We start from the raw sequence: 13,553 nt of genomic DNA, 5'->3' as shown, positions 1-13,553 counted from the left end.
AGTTTCCTTAATGACTTCTTAATTCATGATACAGCTTGCTTTTTCTACTTTTGCAAATCAATTGCAAGAATTTATTACAGGATTATGATCAATAAACAATCATTTTTTACCAAATTGCATGATAATACTACTTACCTTTTCTCTTTGGGCCATGTCCCTACATAGCCATCAACGTAAGACATTGATGTGGACCTTCTGATGACTCCTAAGTGACATTAAATAGAAACCAAGGTAACTGCTATGAAAAATGTTTTTAAGAACACTTTCTGTTGCATTATGAATTAGTTTGCTTCACTACTAGAACACTGCAAAGGCAAAAAGAAGTGCTTTTATATTATGAACACAAGTAGAGCAAATGAATCAAGTTCATCCTGAATATGTATTGTAACTCTCATCTCTCTAAATAATTTACTATTGAGTAAAACATACCACAAATACTTGTCGATAGCCATATTCCACATAATCAAGACAGAAATAAAATTAAAAAAATACACAAGACATACAAACAAAAACTTCCCATTTGTACATCGTATAAATTATAGAATGCATTAATTAGCCTTTGATGTAAAGCTCTCCCAGTAATTTCTGCGGGTTTCAATAAATATAACCAGGATAGCAATTTACTCAGAAGAAACATTGCCTCCTCCACCCATTTGTAAATTGTTACCTGGAACAGATGAATAAGGCTGCTGAGGTGTATGCAGTTGGTGAGATGGCATGTAAGTTGGACTCTCCAATCTAAAAAGCAAGAGACATGAACTTATAAGAAACATCAAAAAAACACACTACAAAAGGGCAAACAAACTTACAGTCCTGGGCCAACACAAGAACAGATTTAATTTTTGATAACATGGAGTATTTGGTAACTCCAAATACTAGTTTGTTAACTAGAAAACATTATTATTAATTGGACCTAATGCAGATACACACACAAAGTCAAAAAGGTATTTTGGCTGCACAAATAGCCAGGTAGCACTGTTAAGTTTTGTTAAAATAGTCTCCTGAATTATTTCATGTCAATGTCATTTTTAGAAGGTTGTCATTTTTAGGTTTGATTTTAGGAAAAAAACCCAAACAAAAATGTGAAAAGAATGAGCCAGTTCCTCCTGGCCTCAAAAGTAAGTGACTGCAGCTAACATCATGCACTTTTCATGCATCTCTCTTTCCAGTTGCTTAGTTTGAAACTTCTACTTTGTGTCTGGACAGCAATATACAATGGAAGTGGATAAAGGAGATTATGTGATAGATATAGACTTTATAAAGACAAGAAATATAATCACTAGTGAGCCAGTAATTACAAGGATTTCTTCTGTTTCTACTTACAAAGGACAGGGTTTTCTTGGTTCATAGAGAGAGGCTGTAATAGATGAGGTGTGATAATCCAGAATAGGATTAACATAATTCAGTGTTTTGATCAAGGTGCTTCTCCAGGATAAGAACAAAGACACATGCACAAAGACAGATGCATTTGTATGGAAAACATTTCTAAAGAAGCCAGACTTCAAAACCAATCTGGATTAAATCCTTTCGTGTTTTGAATTTTGTTCCTGAGTTGAAGAGCACACTCCTAAACTCCCTTTTTTCAACCAGTAATTTTCAAAATACTAGTCTAGTGCTTTTTAGCTTCTAAATAATACTTGTGAGAAGGATATTCAGGTTAATTTAAGAAAAATAGTTTTGTTTTATAATCTACAGAAGCATCTTTCATAAGTATATATTAAATTATTCAAAATAGGTTTTTGTAAATTTCTGATTTTTTTCTGTTAGTAACTCTACACACTAGCTAAATGTCATCTTTGTTTCAAATGGCATTTGAGATTTCTGTGAAAATTTTAAAAATCATAAAAATTTTAAAATCCTAATGTCTGTAAGTTATCTTAAAAGAAAAGCATGCATTCAAAATTTCACCCAGCAGCCTGTGAACATTTACTACACAATTCACACATTCAAATTTTCCTCAAGAAAACAGTGATTTTGGCACCTGGACTGTGGTTCCATAGCAACCTCAGCCCCCGCTCACTGCCACAATCCCACTGCCTCCTCTGCACTGGATCTGGCTCTCCATCCAAACCTTTGAATCATTTCAACAAGCAAAGTCAGCAGAAAAACATTCACTTTTTCCAACTGGGTTAGTTTTTCTGTCTTCGGATGCTGAAATGTCAAACACTCAAGGGGAAGGAATATGCAGCTGGGCAAGGAGGAGGGCCAAGACCATGACACCTTCCAGTCAAGTCTGTGTTAGATTCCTGCCATTTGAGATAACTTAGGCCCCTCCTTTGTCCTACAATGCAGTGAAGTATCACAAAGCTGGGTGAAGCATACTGCTTTATGAGAACACAGCTCTTCCTGGTACTCATGGATTGCTCTCGTAATAATACTCCAACACAAAACTATATCCACCACTTTTACAGACACTGAACCAAAATTGTGATAAGCTAGGATAACACATAATCCACCACCCATAAGGGGTCCACATCACTTTTTACTGTATCTATGCACATTTTTCTGGAAACATGAGCATGTTACAAAATATATTGGTGTCAACTTAAGAGACTTAATCATTAATTTTGGAATGGTAATTGCACTAAGGAACATAAAGGCTTTTGTAGTTATTAATTGAATTCAGATGCTTATTGCAAAACTTGCAATCAGTCCTCTTCAGTTTAGAGGTCAAAACCTTCTGTACAGACAAAACATACACATTTAAAGAAAAGGTAAATTTATTTGCATTAAAAAAGATACTATGTTATTGACAGAATTTTTCAGAGTTGGGATAAATGTATGGTTAATGACTTCAGCTGTGAGGATGTTTTTATTCAGTCCTTTGTTGGACTGGTTACAGTGACTCTGAGCCTTGGGCAACCCTACGGCCCTAGGGAACCCTTGCTCCAAAAGGTTTCATCTGGCTATATATGCTCACTTTACACTAAAATAATTTCATCATTTACAAGAGAAACACTTCAGATACACAGAGGAAAAAATATTTGGAATCACAGCATTTTAGTGGGAAATACTAATACCTCATTAAGTTCAGCATAGATTTCTAAATACTAAAAAAACCACCAAACCCTCAAACCAACCAAATACTTTCCCTTACCACTTCCCCCCCCCCAAGAAAAAGAACCAAAAACAAAGCAAACCAACTAAACCCCAACCTATCCAGAAACAACCAAAAAGGCTGAACAGGATTAGCTGGATTGGCCACAAACAATTTGCTGAATATCCAACAGAGACACTGATTTTATTCTTCTGTGTCACTTCAGACACAACCATTAAAACACTGCCCCAAATTATAAATATGATTCATAGCTATCCCTCACTCACTATGTTCAGACAACATCAATGGAAGGCTTTCTTTACCCTGTGAAAAAAACTTAAGTCCTTTATGGACTTTAATGTGCAATTTCTGCCTCCTACTGAACGCACAATCAGCTAGAGAACACACGAGTAGCAGGGTAGCTTTATATTGCTTGCTAAACTGTAACAGTAGTACTAAAAATAGTATTTCACATTGATTTAAAAAAACCACAGATAATGCAAAACATATTTAATAAAGCAGTTGCCTTTCCATCCTTGATGTGCACGAGCTGGGAAATTTCTCATAGCCTAACTATTCATTTTTTCCTGTTTGACCTTCTTTGTATTTAAGTAACTTAATCAGAAAAACAAAAACCATCGTTCAGTGGTTTTCTTGCTGTTATCTTAGTTTACTGTTTTAACATGTTTAAAAAATTTGTTTTGAGTTCTGGAAAAATAGCTCTTTCATAGCTGACTTGGTCAGCAGCTCCATATGAACCTGAAGACGACAAGGAGGCTTCATGGTACTTTCCTGATGAATGGTAAGGGCTTTTTGGACACCAGTAAAACAACAGCAAACTGCCCAAGTGCATATATGTACATCAATGAATATGTTGCCTGCCATGAAACGGGGAAGTGGGGGAAATGGCTGAACTAAAGAAACTTCCATAAAATTCGACAGATCATATATGGTAACTCAATCCTTGAGCACTGCAACAGGGCACAAAACTAAATTAAAATTTGTGATTGGTTTTGAATAGAAAGGGAGAGATTGTGAAACAGGACTAGTGATTCTCTGATATTACCTGGCTACAAAGTCAGAACCAGATGGACCATCCACATAACTTCTTCTGTTAGCGTTCAAGCTGTGAGCAGAAGCTGCATCTTTTTGAGGTTCGGCTGCCAGGAAGAACAAAGTTCAAGTTACTACAGTTTAGTATTCAGTTAACATCCGTAACAGAGAAAAGCTGTCTGAAATAATCTGAAGTAATGACTGCCAAAGATTTAAAGAATTATCATTGGTTCCATTATTTAAATTAAAATGCAGTCATTCCCTTTCAGTTTTACCTCCTCTGAAGTTACCGTATTAGCACTAATTAAGGGAATGGGGAATAACAACAATGACTAGAAAAGGCAAGGGAAGAAATAATAAAGAAAAAAACTGAAAAAGAGCAACATAATTAAAATTATCTTTTTAGTAAAGAAAAGAAAATCTTAAAGAAGTAGTTTTTCTGATTAAAACATTTTTCCTTTTTAGACTGACTTTTCAGGTAGAAAGTAATAGTTTAGTCATATCCTACATTCGTTAGCAACATTTAAAATACTCATAATCAGATTTTCATTTACTATAAAGTATATAAATGTAAAAAGGTATAAAACCCACACAATGAAAATGTGTTTCTTGCTTTTAGAGAAACAATCACAGCACTACTGTACGAATGTTTAGTTTACCATGACTTTAGACTCTCTGACAGATCTCAAGACCTACTTGATAGGTGGATTTTTAAATTTGAGAATTAAATGATGGAAGACTGTGCTGCCTTTGCATCCAGGTACAAAACGCAATTTTACAATAAACTTTCCCCAGATTTATGTTTCCTTCTCTTGGTGCCTTCTCCAAGCAATTCAGGCTAAATTCTGATCTTGGCTCCTTTCTACATTTGTAATCTCTGCATGGGCATAAGTGGATTCTAGGCTTGTTTAGGTCAGGGAAATTTGGAAGTGATTATACCACAACAATACAAATGAGTTTTTGGTAACAGACAACAAAATCTAATTATGATTTATGTGATGAGATGAAGATTATGATTCTATGATTACCACAAGGAAGGAGTACTTTGCTCCTTCTTTGAGGGGGTTGTACACTACCCAATCCTGTTAACTAAAATATTCACTGCAGTTGTGAACACAATGACCATCTTGACACATCCATATTAAAAGCTATGATACAGTTAACATCATTACCTTGGGGATGCACAGCAACACGAGGCTGTACAAACGATGGCTTCACCACTTCAAACCACCAGAACAATTCTGCCATGAACACCATGTAGTTGCTCTAGAAAAAAAAAAAAACAAAAGCAGCATTTAGGATATAACTCTGCACTTCATCCAGTTTACAATCTCTTCCCTACTTATTTCTTAAAAAACAAAATGAGATCAGTAGCACCAACTATCTAGTGCACATAACTTGACCAGATCCTAACTGCCTGGGGTGAAATCCTTCTTAACAAGCTCAGGCCTTATGTCATGCAGGCAGGGCAGAGAGGTACAGCATAGTGGAAAGTGATGTCTGTCAAACACCATTACCATTAAAAAAGAGTACTGAAAAGCCCCTTGTTTTCCAAGGCTAGACAAAAAAAGTTTCAGGTTTTTTAACATGAAAAACTCCGGTAGTCCTTTTACTGCAGGAATTTGAATATGACTTAGGTTTTTGTGTCAGTAGATGCTTTTTGCCACGTTTTTGAAGACCCAAATTTCTAAGTCTTTAATGCAATACAAAACTCAGCAGCAGTTTGAACAAAGCAGAAAAACAAGGTTTTAGATCCAAGGATTTATGAACACTTAATCTATTGTTGACATAGCTCTCTCCTGTATTTTCCCATTATGCAGCTATGAAAACCAAACTGTGGGAGCCACCAGACATAACGTAAGGGGAAAAACCCGCTGCAAAGACCAGAAACAACTGATGACATTAACTGCAACAAAAATATCAAAGAGAGGAAAACCAGGCAGGAGGAGTAGCAGCAGTTTCTGCTGTAAGGGTAAGTAAGAGGGGCAAAAGACCAGGACTGTTGATGGTGAAGGTCTCAGACCACAGTGCTGAGCTGCTACATCCATATGGCTCAGTGCTGCTTTGTATCTAAAAATGCCAACTGAAAGAGATCAACCAGCATCCAGGCCTGAGCTGACCCAAGCAGATGCACAGACTTGTGTTACCAGGATTATCAAGCCTGGAAATGTAAACAGTGCAAACCAGTACTTATGCATTAAATTGGGAACCTATAATTAAACAACTTTTTAAACAAACTGTTCTAAAAGTCTTTCTGCAATAAAAGCCAATGATGTCTAGCTAACAGCTTACAAAAGCACATGTCCTTAGTCACTTTTTTCATGTCATTAACAATGAATAATTTCAAATATCCAGTTCATTTTTTCCACTTCATGCTATTTTCATTTACCATTTCACACTGCTTAAAAGGGAAAATACAAATTAACAAACTTATTGGTTTAATTTTTACAAACTAAAAGCATCAAGAGCACCTGAAACTTATGAAGTAGTGTTGAAGCCCAGAAATACATATCCACGTGACATATTTTAAAATAAAAGCTTTTTTAATGTCTGGCCCTATAAAACTTTCTGTACTTGAAGAAAATAGAATTTTACACTGAACTATCAGATCCTCTCTTGATTTTTCTTTGAGAATGAAACTCAAACCTTCATATTTTACACTTGAAAGTTTTAATACAAAAAATTAAACTATTCTAATCTTATCTTTGTCCCTATGTAAAAGAAAACTGTATTTAAATACACCAATTTATGTTTTATTGAAATGCTGCATTTAATAGTGTGAGTCCCATTTACAAGGGACTCAAGATATTCCTTCCTTCCTTGCCTCAAGATCTGCCTTCAAGATACTCCTTCTGTACAGTTCCAAGCTACTGCAAGAGAACTTGTTTTTCCAAAATCACCAGAGCAGTATTTAGTAAAAATGAAACTGTTGGTTGCACAGCCTGCTTAAAACTGAGGCTACTTTATTTAGCTTGAAGGTAAAAACATCATAATGGAAAAAGCATTTTTTTTCACAAGTTCTTTTTATTCAGAAAAGGTTCAAAATGATCCAAGAGGAAGACTGATGGTCAGTAACTGAATATTTTGGAAAAACTAACTGTGGGTCTGCAGTAATCCTAATACCCAGGACTAGAAAAAATGTAGATATTACTTCAGTAGATTTTGCCTTGATTATGCTGACAAAGTTTCTAACAGGTCATCATGATTACTTCATGTACTTATACAAAAAATAATGAGAAACATAACATTATTTTACTAGTACTAAAAAATAACAACTTTGAACAGTTCAGGTTGGCTCCAAACCACTGAACAGCAGATGGCAGACTTGCAGCTTCATAGATGCTTTTATTTCCTAAACATTCTGATGGATTTTTTTTCCATTTATTATTTGCATACTGTTCATTAGTGGAATGTTTCCAGCTGAACTACAGGCTACATTTTATCTATTCCATTTTCTAGTATGGTAAAAGAAAAATCCTTCTGTTAAACAGATTTTTAGAAGCTAATGTTTTGGAAGAAAAATACATTCCAATATTCTGAGTAGAAAATTTAAGGTCATTACTTGCTTCTGTAACAAAGGGGGATGTAAGCTAGCTAGCTAGCTATAAAATTTTAAACAAAAAAGATAAACTATGTTCTTTAATATCTCCATTGCCCCTCCATTTTTAAATGCAGTTAGCTAACAAAACCAGTAAGTTCAATCTCACAACTTATTCTAAAATTATATCCTTCTAATAAGTACAGGTTTTAGATATGCACATTTATAGAATAGTAACTACAATGTCATATATACAATTGCTACAAACAATTTGCAATCAGGTTTGAATTCACTACAACTGAATGGAAAAGCACTTCCATTACATGGAAAATGAATGGAAAAGCACTAAATTGACTGGAAAAATGCTTTCAGGGATTTTATCAAAATAAAAGACAAAAATACACTCCAAAATTCATATCATGACACACATTAAAATCTCTGTTCAGTAGTTCAGTTACCTCAAATGCAAATCCATAGTTTGTATGCTATAAAAGAGGCAACATAAATGCATTGAGATTTGAAGAAAATTGGAGTGTTTCAAAACCACAATGAGTGGAAGTAGCCAAATTACAGTTCTGTGTATGATCCACAAGCTACCAGTTTGTCAAATCTTCTGCCACAACAACTCAAGCTGAAAACTCCAGTATGTCTTATTGCAGACCAGAACAAGTAAGTGGGAAAACTGGCTGATGAAGATGAGTGAAGGCAATCCACATTTCATCCCTTTAAATAATAAGTCAGGAACATTTGCTCTGTCAGGAGAGAAATCTTATCTTAAAGTTGTGCTCACTGGTTGAATCTTCCTTTTCATTCCTGATCCCAAATCCTTCTAAACCAGCCAGATGGGAATCAAATCTCTGGAACAACTCCTACCATAGGTACCTAATTGCCTCACCAAGCACAGCTAGCTGCTCTCCTGTATCCCTATGGAATCCATATGCACATTTAGAGATTTCACCTCAAGTTCAGACTAAGGTTAGTAGTCTGATTGCCAATGCTTTTTGTTTTCCTTCTCATTGATATCAGAAGCAAAACCACTCCACACTTGTGGATACTGTGTATCCTCTCATATTTTAAGATTTATGTGTGTGACATATTCAAACTCTATTTTTCACACCTCAGAGGATACAGTGCTGATTACAGCTTCTGCTTACCTAGTTTACAAAGTCACCATCAACATTACATCAGAAAGTTTTATTCAGAATGTTCAAATAGAATAAATATTTTTAGTATACAACAACACTTGAGATATGGTATCCTCCTGTTCAATTCAGCAGTGAAAGAAAAAGAGAAAAAGTAGTTCTGGAACCAGCCTCTCCATTTGGCCTACTGAGCCTCTGACAGAGCAAATGCTTGTTCTGTCTGCTCTAGTTAGTAGCTAAATGTAAAAATAAGGTACCCGTTCCATTTGCTTAGATGTGATTCTGCACAGTCTGGTCACCATTTAGGTCAGAGGAATGGCTTTCACTGAGAAGAGACAACAACCATCTCTCAGATATGCTTCATTTCACATTCAGAAAGCTTTCATTCTGAATCCATCTGCCTCCTGCAGTAGGCTCTAGTTACCAGGGAAGAGCAGCTCATGGGAGGAAGCATCCATACTGAGGGGGCAGCACATGCAACCCTCCTGAGAACCCAGAGGTTGCAGAACTTGTGTTGAACCTCCAAGAACCCACACACTTGGAACACCAGATCTGCACAGGCCATCAGCAGATGCTGGAGTCAACAGCATTTTGCAGAACTCTAACCACACTCATGAGGGCAGTAGCTGCTATATACAAAGAATACAGGACTGTATGTACATAGACACCTAAAGAAACAAGTGACCCTTTGAGAGACTTTCTGGGCACTTTCCCAAAAGTGGCTGGGGAAGGCCTCCAACCAAAATGCAAAAATGACTGAGATGTGTGTGTGTGAACTCTGCGGGCAAATTAACGCAGTATGTATATACCCATTTTCTTACTAATGTATTAATCCTACTAACAATAGCAATTGAATTAGTAAAAAATGTTTTAGTATTGGTTGTGATCCATGTCTCACCCTGACTCATTTATCTCTGAAAATGGAATGTACAACAAAGCATAGATTAAATAAGTAGCAAAAGTTTAGGATCGTAATTTAAAACAATCTACATGTCTTAGATAAAGAAACAGATATAAAAGCCAAAAACTAACTGTGTCTCAATTGATTCAATGCCACATTCCTATGTCAGTTCTCAAATTATGGTAAAGATCAAATGAGTTAGGTCTGTCAGTATCTACCCTTTGAAAGTTAACCTTCTAAATGACCTGTTCACAGATCTGAATCCTATGGTTCTAGGCAGACAATGATCTAAAAATATGAAGAACATAACCATCCACAACCAAAGATATGTTTTTCCTCTTTTAGAGGAATACTTTCAACATGTAACTCACATGACAAATGGAACCTGCGAGATACATTTTTTGTTTTCTATTCAGGGTCCCTACAAATGCCTTTCAACATTCTTTCTGGAATTATACATTCCATAAGACCTTTTTACAAGCCACAAAAACTACATACTCACTACTATTACATTGCAGTGTTAATCAGCTGTGTTTAGTGTTCTGCTGGGTGATTCATGCTTCCTGTGATGGAACTTCATGCAAATTCTTCTGTTTCTACAAACTTGTTCTTTGGATAAGCACAACATGTTTGTGTCAAGTCACAATAAAACACTGCTTTCAGTTCTATATAGCTTCCCAGATATGGGTGAAAAGCAAGATATTAAAAATAAATCCTGAGCCAGGATAAAGCTGTTTACAGGAGAAGGGAAAAGGGAAGATGAGGGCAAAAAGCAAGATGCACAGCTGCAGAGAAATCCAGGAATTTCTATTCTTTCCTTCTGTTAAATATGCAGGGAGGATTGAGAAAACATTGTGATTACTTTTTATGTAATCTCTCTGTACTGGCATTTGCCTGTCTCAAAGGAAAACAACCAATATCATCCCTTGGTGGTTCCTGAACCATCCATGGAATGTATTCAAATATTTTTTTTAACATCAGTAGCCCTACCTTAGTAAACATCATACAAAGAACTTCACAAATGTATTTTTCTTAGAGGAGGAGAAATAGGCAGAGGAATAGTAACAAAACTTATTTTCTGCTTCATTTGATTTTGACTTATTAAACTTGTCTAGAAATACAGAAAAAGCTTGTTTCTCCTCTGTGCTAAAACAGAACTAAGCCACGAGTTTCATGTGCTGTGGAATCTGAGAGCCCGTATCAAATGCTCTGGATGCTTGTTAAGCCATGTTTCAAAATAATCTGATTTCGCTTCTGTGCATTTTGATGGGAAAGATACAAGTGGGCACAATCACCCTGGTCAGGTCCTGCACTACACTTCTGTATCACATACTATCCACAACCTACCTTAATCTAACATAACAGGACTGTGCACTGCGCCCAGTAAAGAATGTAAAGCATGCACCTGGTGACTGATCAAGGGGCTCTGAACACTAGCATGGAGTCAGGATACCTGCTGTAATTTCTAGGACCACACAAGGCACAGTATTGTCATTCCAAAAACTTAGCTGAAATTTTTTTTAAATTGAGGCTTTTTTCCTGTAATGTATCAGCAGTTTGATTCTTTTTATTCTTTCTGTCACTGCTATGAATGTAACAGAACTTTATCTGAAAGCACAGTGCCACCTATGTGGCAGTATGACACCCTGAAAACAAAACACATATTTTGGTGAGTAAAAAAGACACCTAAACCAAAGATACATGCTTCTATAAATCCTAAAACTTGATACTATATAAATTTTATAAACTAGTGATTTCTACTAACTAGTTTAAATAAATGTGTAATATTTAAAATAGCTATTTACAATGCAACTTTTTTTCAAAGTTACAATAAAATTATTCAGCAAGTATGTACATTTATTAAAACTTACTCTGAACAACTAAGAAAGAGCTCCTTTAACTGCAAATTTATTTTGGAAGTAAAGTAATTCTTAACATTGGAAAACTGAGTTTACTAGCCAGTTTCCATGCCAAGTTTTAGGAGAAAAAACTTGTTTTAGAAGTTTTAGAAGGTTTAGAAGAAAAATTTGGCAGCCTTTCTTTGTAGCATTTTCATCAAAGTAAGTATCCACACCAATCTGTAAAAACACTATCACAAAAGGGCTTTCTCAGTTCAAGAAATACTCTAAATCTTTGAAAGAACTCTAAATCCCCTCTAAAAACAGTGTTCAAATCCAGCAAAATTACTGAGCCTGTAGCATTTAAAGTTAAGTCTGATGCATTGGGATATTGACAAAACATTTACTACAGTTACTTTGTTAAAAAGGGAGCTTCATAGTGCATATTAATTTAAGAATACAAACTACTTAGATAAAAATTCGTATTATTGTAATGGATGAAATAAAAGAATAAGGAATTCCATTTATTCCACATCAGTTAGAAGAGAAAAACAATGAAAATGTCGTGCAGTCCTACTCAATATCATTGAATATGGTTTATTACATCCATATTACATCCAGAACATAGGAGAAAAAAAAAAAAGACCAACTACAGACAAGAAATACTACAATGCAGCAGCCTTTTTACATACATGTAGGTAGATGATTATAGCTGAAATTTATAAACAGCAAATGCTAATTGAAAGCAGCCATTACACAACTTTGTATACACAAAATACAACAGCAACAACTTAAGTATTCTAGATTTACAGGGTCTGGTTCTACTGCCCTTACTCTGGCAGCTGATTACTGAAGGCAAAAGGCAACAAATCTGTATTCAAGCTCTACCCCTGTGACTCAGGCTTGTGAGATTGTTATAAAGATCATAAAAGCAGAGAAATGACCCAGGTATTTAAAAAACAATTACATTCCATCTGCAAGGGATATGCTGATTCCATAAAAATATTATTTCACTCCCTGAAGGCAGACCACAAGAATCTTAAGCAAATTAAGAGCATTTTATATAGAAGAAAGCCTTAAAGAAACACAAGAATGAAAAATGGAAGTTACAATTAGGCAAGAAATAATTTGATTACTCCTGTTCATTCCACACAGGCTTAAAAAAAGTGATAGAATAAGCAAAACGTTTTTTTCCTCTTTCCAAAAGAGCAAAATCTCGTGACTGAAAATCGCTTATTCAAACAACTGTATTTGTTGGAACTATACTTCTGATTGTATTCTGAGCATTAAACCATTAGGTTTTTCAATTAATTTAACTCAGAAAGTTGACAGTTTTATAAAAGTGAAAAAGCTTTAAGATTAAAAACCATTACATGACTCTGTACGCAGAAATCAGTGAGGTAATAATTCCGTAAACAAATCTTCAATATTTTTTCCTTCTGTTAAAAGCCTTAACAAATTTAAAATAATGTAGATTACTACATTTTAACAGAATTATCACTGATTCATACTGTAGCTGACCAGTAAGATGAAACATACAAGTTGCATATTAAGAGGCAACAAGAGATGCACCATGTATTTTCATCTAGCAGCAGACCAAAAAATACTAAATAGATCATCAACAAAACAGTCCTATGGGTGCTGCACACGTTTATATATTTTACCTTTATTGAAGAAGCTGCATAGAGCATATCCTCAAGACTGAAATGGCAACACTGGTTAAGGTATTCTTGACAAAATTCCTGAATCAATTGTAGATTATACAGGCTGTCAGCCAAAGACATTGTCTCTTTCAAACAAATATCTAAAAAGGAAGAACAGAAACAAAGATTAGATATAGCTAAACATTTTTTTAAAATTGCTTGTTGCTTTGCTGGATTTTGGAGCAATTTCTGGGTAATTTCAGTCTTGATTATATTTTTCTATTTCAGAAACTTAAGAAATGTTGATTCTACATTTGACCTTTGCAGTTTCATATATTTAGGCATTTTTCTAAACACTGGTGTTGTTTTTTCACTACTGACAACTTTATTCTTTTCTGATT

General features: G+C 35.1%; 1 protein-coding gene across 4 annotated transcripts in view; it reads right to left on the bottom strand.

Annotated features, from left to right (window-relative positions):
- The window catches only part of CAMSAP2 (calmodulin regulated spectrin associated protein family member 2), a 79,448-nt gene that overhangs the window by 13,666 nt on the left and 52,229 nt on the right, over positions 1 to 13,553 (bottom strand). For all 4 annotated transcript variants that reach the window (XM_030455180.1, XM_030455181.1, XM_030455182.1 and 1 more), the window contains 5 exons: positions 13,174 to 13,313; positions 5,263 to 5,356; positions 4,104 to 4,197; positions 668 to 738; positions 136 to 205 (listed from right to left, as the gene is read on the bottom strand). In XM_030455180.1, the coding sequence (XP_030311040.1) occupies positions 136 to 205; positions 668 to 738; positions 4,104 to 4,197; positions 5,263 to 5,356; positions 13,174 to 13,313 (469 nt within the window). The remainder of the gene's footprint in view (positions 1 to 135; positions 206 to 667; positions 739 to 4,103; positions 4,198 to 5,262; positions 5,357 to 13,173; positions 13,314 to 13,553) is intronic.

Source organism: Calypte anna, chromosome 8 (assembly GCF_003957555.1).
Source record: "Calypte anna isolate BGI_N300 chromosome 8, bCalAnn1_v1.p, whole genome shotgun sequence".
In the NCBI taxonomy this organism is placed as follows: domain Eukaryota; kingdom Metazoa; phylum Chordata; class Aves; order Apodiformes; family Trochilidae; genus Calypte; species Calypte anna.
This window is presented reverse-complemented; position numbering and strand designations above follow the sequence as displayed.